Raw genomic sequence first — 21,731 nt, 5'->3', positions numbered from 1 at the left:
TGTCACAAAGATCGTGACCTACAAAAACAGCTCCAGCCAAAATCTTTGAATGAGACTGAATCCCAAACAGCAAACACTTTATGCATTTCTGAATTCAAGTTTAGGAATAGCCATGCTGGAAAATTACTGCAATATAGTCAAAGAGATAGGGCCTCAAAACGCACTTGATTAAAAAAACAGCAGTGACATCAGGAGACTAAGAATCCTGATACAGTACTTTGAGAAAGAGAGAAAGAAAGGTTTCAAATACAGAAGGGAACACTTCCACTATGTGTTTTAAATTTTCAAAAGGAAGGCTTTCCAAAGGACATTTCAAAATCCTTTCAAGTTACTTATACCTTCATCAAGTTGTACATCAGACAAACCTCACTCGCACTGCCTCAGACATCCCAAACTATTTGAAAAAAATGTTATACATTTTGTAAAAATATGATAAAATACTAGCAAAGGTCTCTCTTTGTTTATTAGAAAGGTTACACAGTGCAATGTAGTCAAGAACTCCCAGTGAAACCACCCTTTATTCCAAACTTATTGTAGAGTTCTCCAAAACTCGTTTGGATTGATCCAAATGGAAAAAATCTTGTTCTCAAGCTGTGCATCACTTATTGTAATATGATTGTGCTTACAAAGGCCACCATCAAAGTGCAATACTGAATATACTTCTCAACAAATGCAGCAGTTGGGGACATCTCAGTACAGAGATTGGAGGGCTGAAAAGAATACAAAGATCACATTTATTCAGCAGTATCATTCACTCCCTTTTAAATGTGTCCAGATTAAAGAATTAGGTTTATGTCCATTATTGCTTATGTATAAAAATGCCTGAATTTTTTTTTTTAGAAAACACAAAATTCTGTTTTTTTAATTTTCTGAAACATCAAGAAAGTCAGATTCTGATCTTCCTAAAATAAAATACCTGGAAGACATTCTGGACATCTTAGAACAGACAGACCATTAGTTTGCAAACCTTTATTAAACCAGTAAGGCTTGATTCAACAAGCTCTAAAACGGTAATTTACTAAAGTTAAGCATTCACAACAGAAAAGAAAATTTCAAACCATCTGACTAAACATGCATTCAAGTCTCCAATGCTCAGCTTTCACTCTCACTCTTGTGATATCACCATTTCACTAGTTCTCTAGTCATCAGTGGATTCCAGGCGAGACAGGAAATGAATTAGAAACACACACTTTACCAATCCAGCACATCACCTTACACGCTTTTACATGCTACAAAAAGGAAAAAAAAACAAAGGCAAAATGGTATTTTGTAACCATTCTAACCGAATTACCTTTTAGGCCCCATCTACACAATGTCTTACTCTTATGAAGCTCCATAGCAACACACCTCAGTCTTATCTACACAAGCAAGATCCAGCTGCAGACCTGACTCTTCCCCACCGTTATACCAGTTTTATGCCAGTTTAACTATTTAGTCAATGGAATTACGGTGGCATACCTGAGTGGAGAATCAGGTTCTGGGTTTATAACATGTCAAAGCTTCATTATAGCAGCATTCCGATATGGGGAAGTCTAGTAAAAACAAAAAAGTTAGGCATCGTTTACACCTAGGGCCTGCTCTCTTAGAGGGCTGAAAAAAAATATCCAACTGGCCTCCTCTAGGCTACACAATTTGTTTTTTTGTTAGTCTCTATTACACATAAATGTATTAAAAGAGAATTAAGGTTACAGAGTCAAGCATTCAAGTCAGGAAATGCCAGAATTAAGGTTGCTGTGCTCCCTGTCCCACTCTCCTTCTCCAGGCTCCTCACTCAATCGCTGTCTCTCCCACCTTAAACTCCTTTATCCAATGTCTTTGCCCAGCCAGTCCCAGTTCTGCCCCAATACTTCAACTCCTTGTGAGAACTCTCACCTCTTACCCCTGTCCCCTGCCTCCCCATACCGGTTCTTAATTCTCTTTGCTCAATGAGTCAGCCTCTCTGGCTCTAACTATCAGTCACTGTTTCTTTCTTCCATAGTCCCAACCTCACTACCTACTCCTTTCCCTCCCCCATCCAAGTTTGGGGTTTTTTTTGTTGCTTCTGGATTTGTATCAGGCACTTTCTCCTCCATACTGCCAGCTAGGAGTGGAACAACCAAAAGCACAGGAGAGATAGGCTCCTCTCTGCTCTCATTTCTGGTGCCCAGTCCCACCCTGGCCCAGAGCAGCAATTTCAGGAAAAGTCCTTCTGAGCCCCACAGCCCTGGGCTGCAGCATGCCTCATTGCTTGTAGAGATGGCACATACAACATGGGATTGGCACCAGGAGCTGTGAGGAAGGTGGAGCATGGTCAGTGGGGACAGAATCTTTGGAAATTTCAGCTGCTTAAAGGAAAAAAGTTCCTATGGAGCATGTGCAAACTGTGGATTTTGCAAAGGCTTATAACTAGGCCAATATTTGGGCATTTTCACCAGGATGGCAAAAAGGAACATCCTGGACACAAAAGCCATGCCCTTGCCAAATTCTGACTCCTTGTTCCAAAGCATGGGGACACTAGAGCATTTCAAAGAATAGCTCTCAAGACTTTATTATCGGCAAAAATACCCAATTTTTCCATAGCCTCATTCTCAAAAACGACAAACTTTCCAAAAAGGTTTAGCATGAGGCAGACATCTGGAATGGAAAGTTTAAGTCCAAAGAGTTCAAGCTTGGCAAAAAGTTATAAGCAACTGACAAAAGGATGGAAAATATAATGGAAAAAAGTGTCTGGTGCGATCTGAGTTGCTACAGAGAATTCTTTCCTGGGTGCTGGCTGGTGAGTCTTGCACACATGCTCAGGGTTTAATTGATCGCCAGATTTGGGGTTGGGAAGGAATTTTCCTTCAGGGCAGACTGGCAGAGGCCCTGGAGGTTTTTTGCCTTCCTTTGCAGCATGGGGCACAGGTCACTTGCTGGAGGATTCTCTGCAGCTTGAGGTCTTCAAACCACAATCTGAGGACCTCAGTAACTCAGACATAGGTTAGGGGTTTGTTACAGGAGTGGGTGGGTGAGATTCTGTGGCCTGCATTGTGTAGGAGGTCAGATTAGATGATCATAATGGTCTCTTCTGACCTTAAAGTCTATGAGTCTAACCTTAAATCGGTGGTGCTACCTTCCCCAACTGTAATTACCCCTCACCAGACACCAGACCTTACCTAGTTTTTGAAGGAGATCAGTGTGTTTTCTTTGTCTCTGCTAGTATGAAAAACCTCCCTCCCACAAAGGCCACCAAAGATTTTTTCAGTGCCCTTTTCTGGATCTTTGTCTCATTTGAATTGATATGAGATGCTGAATACAAGTGTTGACAATATTATTCTCGAACCCCAGGGTTAATTACAGTTGAACATCTTATTTGCTTTCCTCTCCCTGATCAATAGTACATTTTTCTTCCAACTGATCATAAGGATTGCTAGGATTTGTGTCTTTCTCCCCTGCCCCTGAAGAGATTTACCACTAATTCAGACATTTTTTCCAGAATCCTGCCACCAAGGCTTTGCAGTTCAAAGCAATCATCTACCTGGGGAAGGAGGCTACCAGACTAATCTAAGGCAGAAACAGAATCAAAGACAAGAAATCAAGTGGGGATGACTGCATAACCTCAGATCCATCCAGCTCTTCACTTTCCAGTGCTGCCACTACTGTGGATAAAGCTGCATATAGCTCTTGGAAAGCTATTTCCCCGCCCACTGCTTCTTCTGACTCACTGTTGGGAGCAGAACAGTAAAACGTACATCAGGCTCTGGCAGGAACTCTTTGATCCAAGTTGCTCTTCTCTATTCCCACTCAGCTCAGGGGCAGCCTGATGCCACCAGTGATTCCCCAGCCCTGAGCATCTTGTAGACTTTGGATGAGAGCATGTGTGGGGGAAATGACAACTGAGGAACAAACAAGAAAAAGCAAAACCCTTCACAACCAAGGAGAAAAGAAAAGACAGATGCTGTCCACTTTGCCAGAGAATGGCATAAGCAGCTGCTGGGGGTGAACTTTAATTCCAATGGGTCTCAGACAAAATGGCTTGAAACCAGAGGTGGGCAGCATATGCCATAATCTAGCCCTCACACAAAGAGCCAGTAAATGCACTTCCTTTGTGTCAGTCCCAAGTATGTTCAAACAATACCTTCTCCTAAATCCTTCATTAACATAGGCAGGTCCTGAGACCAATACACTTTTGTAACAGTGCTATTCTCAAGGGAATTTCTGACTCTGAGCTCCCAAGATTTTAGTCAGTTAGAAATCTCCAGTAAAGGGTGGAAAAGTGGCAGTTTAGTTCCAAATCTCTGATCCGTCCTCACTGGAGGTATATAAAGTTTCTGCAGATATTCCATTCTGATGAAAAAAAAAAATCAGTAAAAGTCTATGAAGTTATTAGGGCACATTAGTTCTACTGAATCTATTCTCTTTTCACCTGATGAAGAAATCCATCTCCCTCACAGAAATCACTCATCACCAGTACTAACTTAGCATTGCTACCAAGCTGTATCAGAAGTTAAAACGTAGAGTAATTTTTTTTCCATTTGATGCAGTATTATCCAAGAGAATCTTTTTGTCTGGGTTGTTATAAAGCTGCCAAGAAGTAGACAAGACAAAGCATTAATCAAAGTAAGCAATAACAATGGTTTTATTTAAAACGTCCAGTAAAGAAGACCCTTTAGTTTTGGAATAAAAGTACTGAAAGTACTACAGAGTAAGTGAATACAAAAGATTAGCAGAAAACCAAAACAAAAACCAGTAAAAAAATTTTTAAAAACATTTTTTAAAAAAGTTTGAAATAGATCCAAACAGAGTTTTTAAATCCTCCAAACATTTAACGGTTACTAGGTTTGGCAAAACAAAATTTTTTACACAATTAAAAGCCTACTTCTTTTATGTAAACTGCCTAAAACTGCTCAATAATTCAAGAACAGACTGTACAATTTGTCTTGAAATATACAGAGCTGCAGTCTCAGGACCCCAGGAATGATTAATTTTGCCTTCTTCTCAGCTATATGAATTAACCAGCTATATAAACTGTTTTTGGGGGGAGGGAGGAGGCAAAAATAATCAGAGTTAACAAGATAAAGCCACTATAAAAAAAATAAATGAAATGCACAGCAAAGTTCAGACCTCCATTTCATTTCTTTAAACTAACAAGCTACGTTTACAGTATATTCTGCATGTCAATTGCCATTTCCCCTCCCCTTTTCCCCACTCAAATATTCCTAAATCCTCTAGTCTAAGCTAATTAATTCTAAACTTTCAAATACACTGTACATACATTTAGCAAAGAGCATACCTAACATTATTCTTACAGCAGTATGGTCAGTACACAATTTCATAAAGATTATTACACATGACCATGATTAAACCTCCCACCCCGCTTCTTTCTTTCTTTCAAGAGAAGAGCAAACTACTACAGACAAATGGTTTTAAAATATTTTGTAGAAAGCCTGTGAAAAGCAGACTTCATCAATATGGGCCATCAACCCCAGAAAACACAAACAATGAATGCTGAACATATAAAAGAAAGGTGACCTCAGAGTGCCAAGGAAGATCCCTTGGGAACACTGTCTAAAAGATTATTAGCTTGGTCATCCCTAACTATTACACAAAGTCCTGCTAAACAATTTGCATGTATCAATTTTACAAGAGACCGGTACAATGTAAACTGAAATTCTTGACACCAACAGTGTGTTAAAGGCTTTTTTTTTTGGCGCGCTTTTTCCCTGAATCCAAAAGTTGGTCACAGAGGTCAAGTATTATCAAGGCTCTTATTCAGCTGCTGCTAGTTCATACATGTGTCTGACTCATACATCCTTCAAGTACATGCAAGGCTCAATAGTTTCCAAACTGCAGAAGCTTGGGACCCTTTAAGACACAGAGGAAATAGGATTATGAGGTGAGCCCATCTGAGTAAGAACTTTATCCAGCCACTGAAGGGGGCCATGCAGGTGTATCTCAATCCAGCATGGAGTGCTCGTTACATCTTGGCGATGATATTCAGCTCCCCAACCCTACAAACAAAATCACATAGAAAAGTTATTACTTTAACATTATTTTCCACATCCTTGACATAGAAACATTTTACAATCTCATTTTACATAGTACAAAGACAACAGATATAACCTAGCCTTACAGGTGGAGGTTACCACTGTAGAGGAGCCATTTTCGCATGAGTTCTGTTACCACATTTCCCCCTGTGAATCTGAAGCAGATTTAAGGTGACAGACTGAGATACCTGAAAACTGAAGTCTCACTTCAAATTAGGCAATGGTAATGCATGCAGCCCCCTATCACCCAGCCAGTATGCCCCAGTGTTGCCATTGAGACACCACTCTCCTGGAATCCATCTACACTAGGGAAAAAGTGACCTATGAACAATCTCCTCTTCCCTCCCCACCCCAAAATGACCTTGGTATTGAAAACAGTTCAGCTAGTGCAAGTGGGGACCAGAACATTTTTGAACACCACAGCAGAAATCATTCTGTAATAGAAGCGGTGCACACCTTCTGACATGGTGTTAAAAATGGTTTGGCCTCACGTGGAGACAGTTTGACATTAGAGTATGCTGGGCCAAACCATTTTTAATACCACGGCAGAAAGTGTGCACAACTTTCATAATAGACTGTTTGAATGCTATTGCGTTAAAAACAGTTTTACTATTAGAATATGTTGAGCCAAACTGTTTTCAACTATGGAGGAGCTAGGGGTTCTTGGGGGTTTGTTGACCAGGTTACCAACCTGAGGTTATTTTCCTAGGGCAAACAAACTCAGGGTGAATGGACAGTTCAGCCCCATGCCTTTTTGGCCTTTGCCTTCTCTGGTGTAATTGCCACAAGGGTGTAATTAGTGCAAAGTCTCAGGCTGGATGATTTTTTTTTTTTTAAATAATGGACATCTGTGCACTAGGAACTGGATTAAGCCCACAAGCTCAGGTCATCAGCCAGTGAATATCTTCTTCAGCTTTCACTCGATACTGACCTGGGCTGAATAGGAAATAGTGACCTAGAAGAGGAAAGGCTCCATGTGTCCCATTACGAATCCCAAAGCAGATGTTGCTTTTGAATTTTTCACAAGGTGACATTTTCATACTTGTTTATAATGACTCAAAGGGGAGTCCTATAGCAGATTCATATAGCAATGCATTTTGAAGAACTAACATTAAAATGCAAGGAAGTTCTTTGTCTTCCAAACCTATGGCTCCTGTGTTGCTGTCATAAGTAGATAGGTAAGGTAAGGGTTAAGTTTCTTTTACCTGGAAAGGGTAACCAAACACCTGACCAGAGGACCAATCAGAGAACTGGATTGTTTAAAAGTCAGGGGCGGGAATTTGTATACTCGGGGGTCTTTGTTGTTTCCTCGCTATGAGTAAACAAGTTTTCTTCTAACCTCCATCTTATCTAAATATTCTAAACAAAAGTCTGTGAGTACAAAGGGAAACAAAGTAATTCGGGGCTATGAGGAGCTTTGGTGTTGTATTTAAGATTGATTGCTGGGTCCTTTGTTGCTTCCTCGGCTGTGAGGGGACAAGCTATCTTGCTAATTCCAATCTTGCTTATCATTCTACCTAAAAGGCAGTGAGTACAAAACGGAAACAAAGTAAAATCGGCTATGAATGCTTTGCTTTGTACTATACTGGGTGATTTGTGGTCTATTTAAAATTGGCTATTTTTTAAATCAGACTAGGTTTCATATTTTCTTAAGTAGGAGCCGGTATTAATTTTTAGCAGTTATTATTTCTGTAATTTTTCTCCTTTTTCCTATATAAGCTCTCTTTTTCAAACTTGTGGAAGTTCTTTCTAGTAAGGCAGAGAATTTGAAACCTCTTATCAGGTATCTGTCTCCCTCGAACGGGAAGGCAGGAAACGGGAAAAGGCAAAGCAAGCTGTTGGTATTTGCATCTCATTGTCCTGAGGGAAAGAACGCTTATCTCCTTGGGAAGCAGAGAAACAGGTTATCTGGAGGTCCCCCCAGGGGAGGGTTGGGGACACCAGAGAGAGGAAAGGGGGGTCAGGCCCTATCAATTCCTGACCTGGTGGCAGCCTATCAGATCTAAGCTGGAGATTAAGCTTAGAGGACTTCATGCTAGTACCTTATATTTGAACTCTAAGGTTCAAATCGAGGAATATTACTACGACAGTTGCCCATGATAGTCCTAGTCCTACTGGAGATTCCCCTCAAGTCTCTCCTTTTCCAGAGGACATGGAGGGAGGCAGGACACAGTATTCTCTTGGAGGAGAGAAGTATAACAACTGATTTAAAACAATTAAATACAAACAGAATTGAGGCTACCATGTTTCTGTATTTTTGCACTTCTGGAGAGGTACAGGTAAAAAGGATTGAAGATAAATGCTACTGGGGATCCCGTAAGGCCTCTAGAAAAAGACTGAAGAAACCTCATGTACTAAGGCTAAAAAGAGTGAGATGGGAAGAATCTATTTGGTAGTGTAATAGGCATAAAAACCAAGAGGTCACATGGATCAACATTAAGGTGGGAACTTGACTCCATGCAACTAGAGCCAAGGTTTCTTTACAGGATGGGAGGACTGAAACAGATAAAGCTTCCCAAAACATCTAGGACACTCTTGTAGCTATAAAAACAGCCAATGGAAGAAAGTAGTGTACACAATAAAAAGTTGTTAAACTGGACAAATTTTGGGGAGAAAAGTGGCATTGGTCATATCCTAGATAGGAAATATCATCAGCCCAAGTTAACAGAGAGAGCACCGATGGGTTCTCTTTTAGCTAAACCTGAGTTAGTTATAAGATTTACTAATTATCCAGAAAGAAATCTAACAAAGTTCACTGTGTAGTTTGATAAAGTAAATTATCTCTTTTGGGACGGGCTGGGAGGCAGTAGATGGACCACAGGAATCACAAAAATAAAACAAAAAACAAAAAACACGCTATGTATTAACCTCATATTAACCCGTAAGGCATATGCCCAAAGAAGTCACCTTGTCCCTTTAAGGTACTATTTTAGGATACTGTGCAATTAATTTGGCAGTCCTGAAATATTGGGCTGACACTTTTATCCCAATCCACATTTCTGTCCCTCACATCATTGCTACAATCCTTACATGTACCCTGAGAACAGAACAGAATGTACTTTGTTTATAGAATTTCTAATCACCAGACAGACCTCAGGGAACAACGCTACCTATCTTTCAATCATCTACATGACAGTCCCAGCTAGTATGTCCAAGAAATGCCCACTACAAAGGCAGCTTAACTTCACGATTTTGATCCTTCGGACAGTAGGAGATTGTTATGGAATATAATGTGGTTATTTGAAGGGTATGGAAAAGACAAAGCCTGGAAAAGTTGCTTGTTAATTACCAAACTTTAACTTGAGTCACTGTGCATCAACTCTGTTCAGCTGTCATAAACAAAGATTATTGCATTAACTTTTCCAGATATACAGTAAAGAGAAGGAAGGAGTCTCCATGCTTGCAAAACACAAATATTCAATCTAACACTGAGGTAGTCTGGGCACATCGGGTGGCAGCTCCCAAGAGGGTTTCTGTGATCCAACCCATCACAGCTTAATCTGCTGTAAAGGAGATTTAGGTTAGACATTAGGGAAAATGTTCTAACCGTAAAGGTAATTAAGCACTGGAATAGTCTTCCAAGGAAAGTTGTGGAATCCCCATCCCCATCCTTGGAGGCTTTAAGAAGAAGTCAGAAGAACCTGTTTATTAAGAACCTGTCACGGATATCTAGGTTTAGTTGATCCTGCCTCAGAGTGCAGGGGGCTGAAGTGATGATCTCTTGAGGTCCCTTCTCACTGCTATGTTTCTATGATTCTAATGCAGGGGTGAGCAAACTACAGCCTGTCTGCTCTGGCCCCGTGCCACTCCCAGAAGCAGACAGCACCATGTCCCTGTGGCCCCTGGGGAGAAGGCAGCGGGCACTGCGTGCTGTCCTCGCCTGCAGGCACCGGCCCCTACAGCTCCAATTGGCTGGGATCTGGGAACCGAGGCCAATGGGAACTTCAAGGGAGGTACCCCCAGGCGAGAGCATCACACAGAGCCCTTTGCCTCCTCCCCTACCCCCCCGCAAGGACACAGGGACATGGTGCTGGCTGCTTCCGGGAGTGGCACAGTGCCAGGGCAGGCAGGAAGCCTGTCTTAGCCCTGCTGCGCGCCACTGCCACCCCGGAGCTGCTCAAGATAAGTGGCACCAGGCTAAAGCCTGCACCCCAAACCCCTCCTGCACCTCAACCCCCTGCCCCAAGCCCCCTGCCACACCCTAACCCCCTGCCCCAGCCCTACATTCATGGCCTTGCATGTAATTTCCCCACCCAGATGTGGCTCTCGAGCCAAAAAGTTTGCCCACCTCTGTTCTATTGAGGCAATCAGAATAGTTGCTAAGCATGATGGGAACTACTTAACTGCACCATTATCAAACCTAAATAAAACTTAATGGGAAGAAATCTGAAACCAAGAACCTACAGGATGTACCTTTGATTTTAAAATTCTGTACACCACAAAATGATGTTTGTCCAAGGGGATAGCTTTGTATGTTTAAGGTCATGCATACAGCTTTTGTTTTATAAAAAAAAGTGTTAATATATCACACACATTTACAATCAATGTAATTGTTGATAGGGGAACTTCTCCAATACAAGGTATGAAATGGAACTGTTTTCACCAGGATTATTTAATGTAATTCAAAAGGGAACATTATTTTGATTACAAAAAAAACACGCGCCCAACTGAACTCTTACCTACCTTTACAAAACTCATACGGATAGTGCACATCTTAGTAAGCTCATACACAGTTTCAAAGCCATGGTTCACTGATTGAGCCAGAAGCTGAGCAAACTCTTGGTTGTTGAAAATTTTCAAACTGCAGCCACTGGGAATTTTACAAACTGTGGTTGGATGGAACCCATGGTGGTAGTTGCAGTTTCGACTTTGAACAAAAATACTGCTGTCACTCAGGCATTCAGCATACACTTCGCCCCCGACATAATAGAGGTGAACTCCTAAGAGGAAAAAATATTTGTTATGGACAGGTCAAATGAATTCATAATCACATGCACAGTCTGGCACACATCTTTTTGGAGATGTTTTTATGCTTCTCCAGCTTAAAGAGAAATATTATATTTCACTCACTAGTAGGACTTGCTTAAAGTTTTGTTATACCTGTACCTCCAGATTCCACCAAAGTTTGTTTTTCAAATCAACTGTTCATTAAAGTTTCACTTCTTGTAAACCGCACAGAAGAAAACTACTGTAACAGTGCAAGATGACAGATTTACAGGGCCAGAACATGGGTTCATACTAGGGGAACAAAGGGGGACAGAGGATTGACTGGCCCCAGGGTAGGGAGAACAAAGAATCCTCGGAAAATAGTAATACAGCTCCAAGATGGATTCTCCGCCAGCATGTATTAGCTAGGATGAGTCTCTGTTAGGACAGCTTCAACAGAGATGCACTTCTAGGGAGCTGGAGCACAGTTCAGTGCAGCGTCCAGAGGAACAGCTTAACATCATGTGAATCCTATGGCTTTTCATGGACCCCTGAAGATCTGAGGCCATGGCTTCAGCCTTTTCTTTAGGGGACAGCAAACCCCTACGGGATATTGGTGAAGGGTGTGGAATCTCTAGGGATCTCTCCTCGTGAGCTCCAAATACAGGCTTTTAAACTTTACGAACTTTGGGGTTCAAGTTCTCCACTGTTGGAATAATCAATTTGAAATAGCAAAACCAGAAAAAATACCAGGAGGTATTAAAGTAAATGAAATTCCGAGAAAGAAAATCTTGACAGCATTTAATAGTATTGTCCACATAAAATTTTGCTGATGACATAACTCCCATATCATCTTAACAAAACAATCAGTGGCCATGTCTCAAGCTGTGAATCTGTTCTTCTTACAAATGGTGTGATTTAAATGGTGTTCCCATATAAAAACATGAAAACAAAAGAATCGCCATACTGGGTCAGACCAATGGTCCATCTCACCCAGCATCCTGTCTCCAGCAGTGGCTAATACACAGCTTCAGGAGAACGATCTTAAACAGAGCAGTTGGAGTGATCCATCTCTATTTTCCCCTCCTGGCTTCTGGCAATCAGAGGTTCAGGGTCACCCTGAGCCTGGGGTTGCATCCTTGACCATCTTGGCTAACAGCCATCAACACACCTATCCTCAGTGAACTTATTTGAGTCCAGCTACACTTTTGCCATTACAACATCCCATGGCAATGAGTTCCACAGGTTAATTGTGAAAAAGTACTTCATCTAGTTTGCATTAAATCTGCTCCCTATTAATTTTATTGGGTGACCCTGGTTTTTGCATTGTGGGAAAGGGTAAACAAGTCTCTATTCACTTTTTCCACACCGTTCATGTTTTTATACAGCTCTATCATATCCTCCTGTAGTCGTATCTCTTCTAAACTGAATAACCCTAATCTTTTTAGTCCCTCCTCATAGGGAAGCCATTCCATACTCCTATCATCTTAGTTGCCCTTTTCTGAATGTTTCCAGTTCCACTATATCCTTTTTGAGATGGGAGACCATAATTAGACACAATATTCAAGGTATGGGCACCCCAGGGATTTATACATTGGAATTATGATATTTTCTGTCTTATTTTCTATCCCTTCCTAATAGTTCCTAACATTCCATTAGCCTTTTTGACTGCCACTCCGCAGTGAGCTGAAATTTTCAGAGAATTATCCACAGTGACTCCAAGGTTTCTCTCTCGAGTGGTAACAGCTAATTTAGAACCCATCATTGTATATGTGTAGTTGGCACTTTTTTCCCCAGCATGCATTACTTTGCACTTAATCTAGAATTTCATGTGCTATTGTGGTGTTCAGTTACCCAGTATTATGATAGCCCTTTTCAACTCTTCAAAACTACCTTGAATAATTTTTTATGATTTGCAAACTGTGTCACATCACTGTTCTCTCCTTTTTCCAGGTTATTAATGAATATGCTGAACAGCACAAGTTCCAGTACAGATCCCTGGGGGGCCTTGCTGTTTCTCTCCTTTCATTCGTAAAACTGACCATTTATTCGTACTCTTTGTTTCCCCATCTTTTAACCAGTATGAGAGGCCCTTTCCTGTTAGGCCATGGCTACTTAGTTTCTTAGGAGCCTTTGGTGAGGGACCTTTCTGAAATCCAAGTACCATATATCAACTTGATCACCCTTACCCACATGGCTGTTGACACACACAAAGAATTCCAGTAAATTGGTGAGGTGTGACTTCTCTTTACAAAAGCCATGTTGGCTCTTCTCAACGAATCATGTTTATCTCTGTGTCTGATAGTTATTTACTATAGTTTCTACCAATTTGCACTGTACTGAAGTTAGGTTTACCAGCCTGCAATTGCCAGAATCATCTCTGGAGCCTTTTTTTAAAAAACTGGTGCTACACTCGCTACCTTCCAGCCATCGGGTACAGAGGGTACATTTCCAGCAATAGGTTTCATACTGCAGTTAGTAGTTCTACAATTTCATGTCAGTTCCTTCAGAACTCTGGGTGAACACCATCTGATCCTGGTGATTTATTATTGTTCAATTTATCAGTTTGTTCTAAAACAGCTTCTACTGATATCGATGAGGGATAGTACTTCAGATGTGTCACCCAAAAAGGATAACTCTGATGTGGATATCTCACAGACATCCAGGGATGGCAGGTCTGTAGAAATTTTGGTGGTGCCCAGAACGTCCAGAGCCCTGCGCCCCCCTGCACCTGCCTAAGGCTCAGGGAGGGAGTTTGGGTGGGTGGTGGAGGTCTGGGGTGCAGGCCCTGGGCTGGCGCAGGGCATTGGGGTACAGTGTGCAGGCTCTGGGAGGGAGTTTGGGTCAGAAGAGGTGAGAGGTTGGGCTCTGGAAGGGAGTGCGGAAGGGGGTAGGGGTGCAGGAGGAGGGGTTGAGGGGTACAGATTCTGAGAGGGGTACAGACTCTGAAGGAAAATGGCGGCAGAAGGGGGGCATGGGACAGGGGAGGGGGTATAGGCTCTGTGAGGGAATTTGGGGGCAAGAGGGGGTGTGGGAAAGGGGTGGGGTGCAGGCTCTGGGAGGGGATGTGGGTGGTGCAGTGCTTACCCAGGGCTCCTAGGCAGGGCGAGCCAGGGGGTCTCCGTGTGCTGGCACTGTCCTTACAGCTTCCTATTGGCCGCAGGGTTGCTTGCAGCAGGAGCAGCACGTGCAAACACAGACCCGACTCACTACGCCCAGGGACCACCAGCCACATGGAGCAAGCAGGCAGGATGCCGCTCAGGTCTGCTGCACTGCCAGTGGTGGGTGGGGGCTCCAGGCCGTTTTAAATAGACCAGGGGACACGCGGGGGGTGGGATGGGGGGGGAGAGGACACACACGCAGAGTGCCCAGGGGTGGAAGGGAGCGCCAAGAGAGACCTGGGCTCAAAACAGTGCTGGAGCCGGCTCCTGGGCCAGGAATATTCCTGGTGCCCAGGCACCACGGGCCCATAGAACTTGCTGCCTATGCCCACATCCTGTGAAGTGAAGACTAATGCAAAGAATTCACTTAGCTTCTGTGCATGCTCCTTTAACACCTTTGTTGTTCAGTGGCACCTGTTCAGCAGACTTCCTGTTTCTGATGTAAATATCTTACTGTTAGTTTGTCTCTTTAACAAGTTTTTTCCTGGCCTGCCTTATTATACTTTTTACACTTAACCTGCCAGAGTTTGTGCACCTTATTATCCTCACTAGGATCTGACTTTCAACTTTTGAAGGAATCCATTAAATATGAAATCAAAATCAACATTATTTTAAGCGCAGAATTCCTGCCATCATTCATTGTATATATGTATCTATTTTATAGCTTTCTTGCATTTTCCATCCTGCATTGGTATCTGGTACAGTTAAAGTATCTCTGGTATATGTACAGTTAATGCTTCAGTAGAACTTTGCTTGCAACGAGGCTGCTTTTAAAAGTTTACTTTGTCCATTTTCTAGTTAAAACTATAAAAAAAGTGTTATATAAGTACATAGATACTTTCTGGGGGGGGGGGGGGGGGGGGAAGAGAAAGAATGAGATTTAGAGGTTCTGCCACTGAGTATAACCTGAGAGCAGCACAGGTCCTAGCACGGAAAAAGCTTTTCTAGGGTAAAGGTTGCTTTTCAAAATAATAAACTGCATGAAAACTAATCTCCCTGCGGTACCAGTTCAGTTTCAAAACAGTGTCCTGTGAGATCCAGGACAACATCACTGTAAGAAACTGATCTCTCTACTTTTTTTTTATGCTTGGAGACATTCAAAGACAGCTTTCTGTCTAAACCAATTTCATAGTGCATTAATATAAAAGACAAAATAGCCCTTCCCCTGAAATACATTTTTATGGTTGCAGAGCTCCAGGGACCCATTTCTGGAAAAAAATAAAATAAAGTCAATCAAATTTTTTCCCTGTCTAAAAATGCACAAAGTACTTTCTTTTACTTTTTATGCTACATGGCTTTTTATTATCTTGAAGTTTTGAAAAGGTCTGACTGTCCATTTCGTTCTAATGGAATTTTTTCAGCACCCAGGTACCGCACCAATTGATGCTCAAAGAATACACCTATGGTTTGGGCAAATCAAATCCCTACCACCTCACCTCACCACCCTTCCAATTAAATTGTTTTAAAAGCAAGTTTACGTTATTGTTTGTATTACAATACCACTGCTAGATGGTGTACAAACATTTGCTACCACAAAAATTAAAATAAGTCTATTTTGATTTAATTTACATGACAATGTTCCTCTCAAAATGGACTATTGTGAAGTTAAATAAAAAACAATCAATTCTTTTGGGAGAAGACTGTCAAAGACGCAGACAGGAATACCATGAACTGTCCTTTGGACTTCTGAAAATTCCAAATACAGTTTAAAGGAGGGATATTACTTTAGCAGGCCTATACTCCTTTAAGGCCCAGACAAATTAGCTATCGTTAATCCAGGGGAAAAAAAAAGATTATTTTGTTCAGAGAGCTAGCTGCAGTTATATAGTTCAGATTTCCAGAATCATCACTAGCCGGGCTGTGAGAGAGAAAGAAACTGCCTTAAATTGTTGTGCTAATTAAAATTAAAATCGATGAGAGTCTGCAGACAATGAAAAAAAATGATTAGAAGGTAGAAAGCATCCTGCAATTATACAACAGGTGACCATTTACAAGCATACAGGACTTGGCAAATATATCATTTCTTTGCCAGTGTTTATCATATACATTATGAAGTCATGTTCTAATGGTCTGTCCTTGAGGCAAGAAGCCCAGATTGCTGCATTTAGCTAGAAAGCAAAAACAAACAAGAGAAAAACTAAATGCACCTTTGCCAATGTGCCGCCTGGTGTTCTCAATGGTGGAATTCCGGTTAACATTAGAGAGCAGCCCAAGGCAAAATCTGTTCTTGTTGTTTGAAGGATCAGTAAAACCATCTACCAACACGCTGGTGGAGGAGGCATGAAATGCCTCCCCAACACGATTGTTCAGCTCATAGTAGACAATAGAACACCAGTGTTTTGGCTCTTCATAAGCAACTGCCTGAACATCTGCAAAGAAACAAAGAAAAGGTTACAATCAATGGCACTGCAACTAATATGTGTCTGAACTTTAAAGATCCGCAACCTGTAGACCTCGGATCAGAGAAATTCAGGTGAAATAACTGCTAATTAAAGTGTAGTCTTCCATGAAGTTCATCTATCATTTGGATATTTAAAAAACAAACAAAAACTAACTTTTCAGAGCCAAAGAAAGAATTTATACAAATACAGTTAAGATAAAATTACTCACAAGACTTCAGACACAGGAAAAAATACCAGAGCTGGCAACAAGTACTTAAGCAAGAGAACATGTTGGGGGCTCAACAACCACACCTATCAAGCACTCCTGCATTCTTTGCAACATATGACCTAGATCAGCACTACCCTGAGTGTTGACAAATCAGTGAAGTATTTCCTCAGTTTATTTTATAGAGCTACCAAATTTTAAAAATATTCTACATGTTACAAAACTCTGTATTAGCAATGAGAAATCACATAACAGAAACTGTCAGAGAACAGCCGGAGGTTTTCACAACTGCCTAGGAGGCAGCTGGGATTTTGGCCACACAGACAGGAGTGAGACATGGCTTGGGGTTTTGGTAAGCCAGGTGGCAGATTAATCTTTTGCATCTGGGAAGGCCATGCACCTCTTATCCCCCACCCACCCTCCCCCCACTCACCTACTGGGCAGGTGCAGAAATTACTTTAAAATTTGGGAAGGGGATGTTTGAATTCTTCATTTCTATGCCCTATAGGCCACGGGGTTGGTTCACAGTGACCTTCCTCAGTATCAGCCGCTACATCGAACAACAAAAAATTTGCACATTACAGTTGATGGTTCTATTAAAAAGTGGTCAGCAACGGAATAGTCAATGTGCATGTACTCGCTAGATTTCAGCATTAACACCCTAATGAGATGCATAAGCAAAATTTCATCTCTCAGATCATTTGTTTCATACTCCTTGCAAACTCAAGCAGACAGTACTGCTTCAGTTTAGATTCTGAAGATTTCCCCCCCCCCACAATCAGAAGGGCTAGGAGGCTTTTCTAAAAAGAAAAAAAAACAAATGAAAGCTTAGACTTTGGAACACAATTATGCAACAATTTAAAAATAAAATGGAATCGGGAATTTACAAGGCTATGAGATTACATTATACACAGAAACCAGAATATAGTATTTTGGGCTACAAAAACGGGAATGAAGTTCAGCAAAATGCCATGGAAATAAAGGTTTATGCATCAATATTGAACATAAACCTTTAAAAAATGATTAAATACTAACAAATAATAATGTTTTAAGATTTCATTAGATACTAAACCGTCATTAGTCAGGTAACATCAGGAGCCCTCAAAACTTATTTTTCCAATATTCTGATAATGGCAACAAATGTTCTTCCATAACAAACAATTCCTTATTCAGCTAGCAAACTCTGCAACAGTTTGAGAGAAAACATGCCTCTTGAAACATCCAATCTTCTGTTTGCGCCTGCCTAAGCTCTAAAAATACATGGATGCTTTAAAGTAATTTTAAAAATTTTTTGCTTTGGCATTTCTCCCTTTGCATGAAGGATGTTCTCTCTGTCAACGGAGTTTCAAACAGGGTGTCCAACAATATGTACTACTTTGGATGTTTCCACCTAATGTGCATTCTCTCAAATACCCAATATAGCCACAAATTATTAAAATCACCTCCAAATAAAGGAGGTTGAAGAAGAGAGATAGGATGTGGCTGTTCTGTGTGTGAGGGTTTTAAAGTGAGGACAATGACTATTTCTGTGCTTAGTACACACAGTTTAGGAATCTGAGATAGCAGCTCTGCAGATCACAGCCCGAAATGCAAGCTGAAATGCTAAAATGACGATGTTGCAGCAATTTGTTTCTCCTTTCAGTGCATTCCCAATGCCAACATTAACTTTAAGACCAACATTCTATATTTTCCTTTGCTTAGAAAAAAGTTTTTCATACACTGATTTTCTTCTGATTAAAAAGGACATGAGCAGAATTTTAAAAATATAAAATGTGATTATCAGGCCGACATAAATAGTAGGAAAGCATGTAGCCTATGCAATGTCAAGCGATGAAAACGGTGCGAGAAACATCTTGGTACAGGGTCTTTCCAGTGTGAAGTCCATTGCTAACCAAGAATATGCTGGGAAATGCTCATGAGAAGGGGATTAAGTTCTGTAAAGCCACAGTACTGTTAAGCCTTTTCAAATCATTGTAAAAAAACGGACTTTAATTACTAGCAAGGGGTTACTACACTTTGCTTTCAAATTAAGTTGCCAGTAACTACCAAAGCTACCGCTTTGCCCCAGTTCTCAAACTCAGGAAGAAATCTTGCCAGCTGGCCATTCTTACAGAATGAATCATATCTCTCTCTCACAGATTTCATACTAACTTCCTTACGTTTGTTTTAAGTCATGCAGAGCAGGTGCGTTTTGTCTCTCCATTCCCAGCATGGGCCAACAATGGAAATTACCCAGCTTCAGTGACAGGATGCAGCTTGTTAAGTCAAATCTCTTAAGACTAACAAATCTCCATAAAGAACATGCTTCTAAACATTTGCAACTAAAATGTTTAACATAAAAGTTTATTGAAAAAAAAAACTTTTTATACAACTACAGCAGGCCTTTTAGGAGGGCAGTTAGACACTGGATAGGCACAGCAAACATACAGGAGCTCAAAGAATGAGCAGACAAATAAGCATAAGCAAAGAAATAAATTTGTCTTTTTCCCTTGCCACTAAAGAAACAGTGAATTAAAAGACTATTAAACTTACTAGCAGGAAAAAAGATTTTAAAAAAATAGACAAAAATCTTTTCTTTTAAGAATGAAAATAAAAATGGAAGCCATTTCCCTTTGATTGTTAAGGGTCTCATATGTGATGCAAAAATTTCACAGCACAGATATTTACAAGAAAAAAAATGTGCAGAAGTCTGCAGAGTTAGGTATAAACACTGATAAAATGTACTTTGGGCCTTCATCAGCTGCAAAAAAAAAAAGACAGTACACAATAGCGTATAGATCAGCAAAACAACTGAAAATGCCAAAGATGGTGCTTATCAAATGCAAGCTCATTCTGAAGAAGGAAAATAAGTGAATACAGAACAATATAAATTATATTATAAGAGCAGATATATTTGTGAGCTCAGACATTTTAAGCTTAACGAAACTCGTATGAAATTAAACAGCTAAATAGTTCATATGCTTGTACTCTTTATAATCATTCTGACACAGTGTTCAACTTGCTACTCTCTCTCCTGGCTGGATGCATGGCTGTGTGAACCTAAGTGTTCTCAAAGGGGGCTATTTCTCACCATGTGTTGAATGCACTAAATCCTTTACTCAGCAGTTATATTTGCTATGTGTTTAAAAAGCCGTGTGTAAAAAGTTGCCTGTGCCATAGGACGTAAAACAAGAACTTAACGCATTTTTCCTGCAGCAATACCACCTCATGGTGCAATCTCACAAGCTAAGCAGGGTCATATCAGGCCACTACTTACATGGGAAAGGAAACATTCCTCCCACCCCCCAAAGCTCCCAGGAAAAACCCAGGGTGCTGCAAGAAGCAATGTTGGCAATTCAGCGTTATGCTCTTCTTTAGAAATCAGAGCTAAGCCAGTGCAATATCATGGTGTTTAAGAGGCACTTCGGTTGATGTGTTGTGTTTCAGAAGATGAAGCATACTGAGACCCTGACCATTTGTATTAAAGTATTCATAGGACTTTTCACAAGTGTAAAAGATGTTAGTGCCAGTGTCCTGATCAAATCTCAATTTAGGCAACTATATTCCCTGCTCTAAATTCACCCACCTACCAACCGGATATCAATCGTACACATCAGGCACTGTCTCAGTAAGTCACTATAATCAGAATAGATACCTTTCACTGCCTGTTAACAGGTATGCTGTGTGCCATTACACACAATTACTATACTTTACCATAAGAACTGTTTAACTTCAATGATTGTTACAGATGAGTTTGTAATAATGCTTTCGGATTCTTCTGGTTGAAAGTCAACATTTAAAATGTAAAACATAGTGATACCTTAATTTAGTCATGTATGGTCAGACTTTTTTAGACTTAGAGTGTATAATTTCACCTCCAGCTGGGGGAGGAGGGAAAGGAATCCCTTATTCCCTGGAGTTCTTATTATCTGTAGTTACATATTTCCATTAACATATTAATCTGGATTCATATTCAGCTTTAAAAAATTAAGCAACTTTGCACTTAAGAAACCAAGCAGAAAAAAAAACACATATAGAAGCATTTTACCTCCTCTGTTTATTTCTGGGGGAATTGAGGGTGCCATCATGTTGGTGTCCATTGGCTGTGAGCCATCCTGTGTCATCTGATCTTCCGGAGGCAGGTAAGCAGGAGGGGGAGTATCAGCTAAATATAGAAAAGGCAGAGATACAATTCCTTCCCTCTTTAAAATGTACATATATATCCACATAAAAGTTCAGCGTTAACTGGGAAATACTTTCAGCCTGACTCAGCCATAACTTCCACCCACTCATCAGAACATCTGAGAAAGCAATCATGGACCTTGATTCAGGGAAGCAGAGGATTACTGTGTATGAAAAAATAAGTAATTTTTATTGTAGTTCTAACTATCAACCCACAAATGAAAGCTTGGCTGCATTTCTGTCAACAGTGCTTCACAAGTTCAAAGCACTGTATGTACATTAATGTCTCCATGCTCAGCACTCTCACCCTACATTCATATAGAACACGAACAGAACACGAGCACAGGATTTGGAGTCAAGAGGTTCTAATCTCATCGATGTTGTTTCCAACGTGGCCCTCCATCAGTGTAGTATCTGAATGTACCACATGTTAATGAATTTCTCAACATCCTAGTGAAATATCACCACCAGTGTATAAATAGAAACTGAAGCACAGAGATTTAGGCCCAGATTTTGAAAAAGTATTTAGGCATTGCTGTGCTCGCTGTTGCAGTGCCTAAAATGATTTTGAAACAACCTAAGTCTCATTGTCAAAAGGGATTTAAGCTCTTAGGAGTGCCTTAAAATCTCCTTCCTGACCCCACAGACTTTTTGCCCTGGTGCATGAAATTTGATTACTACCATTCTGCACCAAAGAGCAAGTAAGCAGCCTATGCATCACTGTTATCTCCATCAATAAGTGAGTCATTAAGTATGACAAGTAACCAAAAGGCAAACAGGCCCATAACTACACCATTTCTTTCATGCAACTTTCTGGTCTTCAAAAACAAGCTAGTTTAAAAAGTTAGTAACACAAAGCTCTCAACTAAGC

The 21,731-nt window shown here is 40.7% G+C and overlaps 1 protein-coding gene across 1 annotated transcript in view; it reads right to left on the bottom strand.

Annotated features, from left to right (window-relative positions):
• Positions 1–4,581: 4,581 nt before the first annotated feature.
• The window catches only part of SMAD1 (SMAD family member 1), a 77,925-nt gene continuing 60,775 nt past the window's right edge, over positions 4,582–21,731 (bottom strand). The window contains exons 4-7 of the mRNA XM_032764898.2: positions 20,727–20,843; positions 16,240–16,461; positions 10,689–10,945; positions 4,582–5,969 (exon numbers count right to left, since the gene is read on the bottom strand). Of these exons, the coding sequence (XP_032620789.1) occupies positions 5,826–5,969; positions 10,689–10,945; positions 16,240–16,461; positions 20,727–20,843 (740 nt within the window). The 3' untranslated portion in view covers positions 4,582–5,825. The remainder of the gene's footprint in view (positions 5,970–10,688; positions 10,946–16,239; positions 16,462–20,726; positions 20,844–21,731) is intronic.

This window comes from Chelonoidis abingdonii, chromosome 5 (assembly GCF_003597395.2).
Source record: "Chelonoidis abingdonii isolate Lonesome George chromosome 5, CheloAbing_2.0, whole genome shotgun sequence".
Taxonomy (NCBI): domain Eukaryota; kingdom Metazoa; phylum Chordata; order Testudines; family Testudinidae; genus Chelonoidis; species Chelonoidis abingdonii.
The sequence above is the reverse complement of the archived record's forward strand: the minus strand, read 5'-3'. Positions and strand labels throughout refer to the sequence as shown.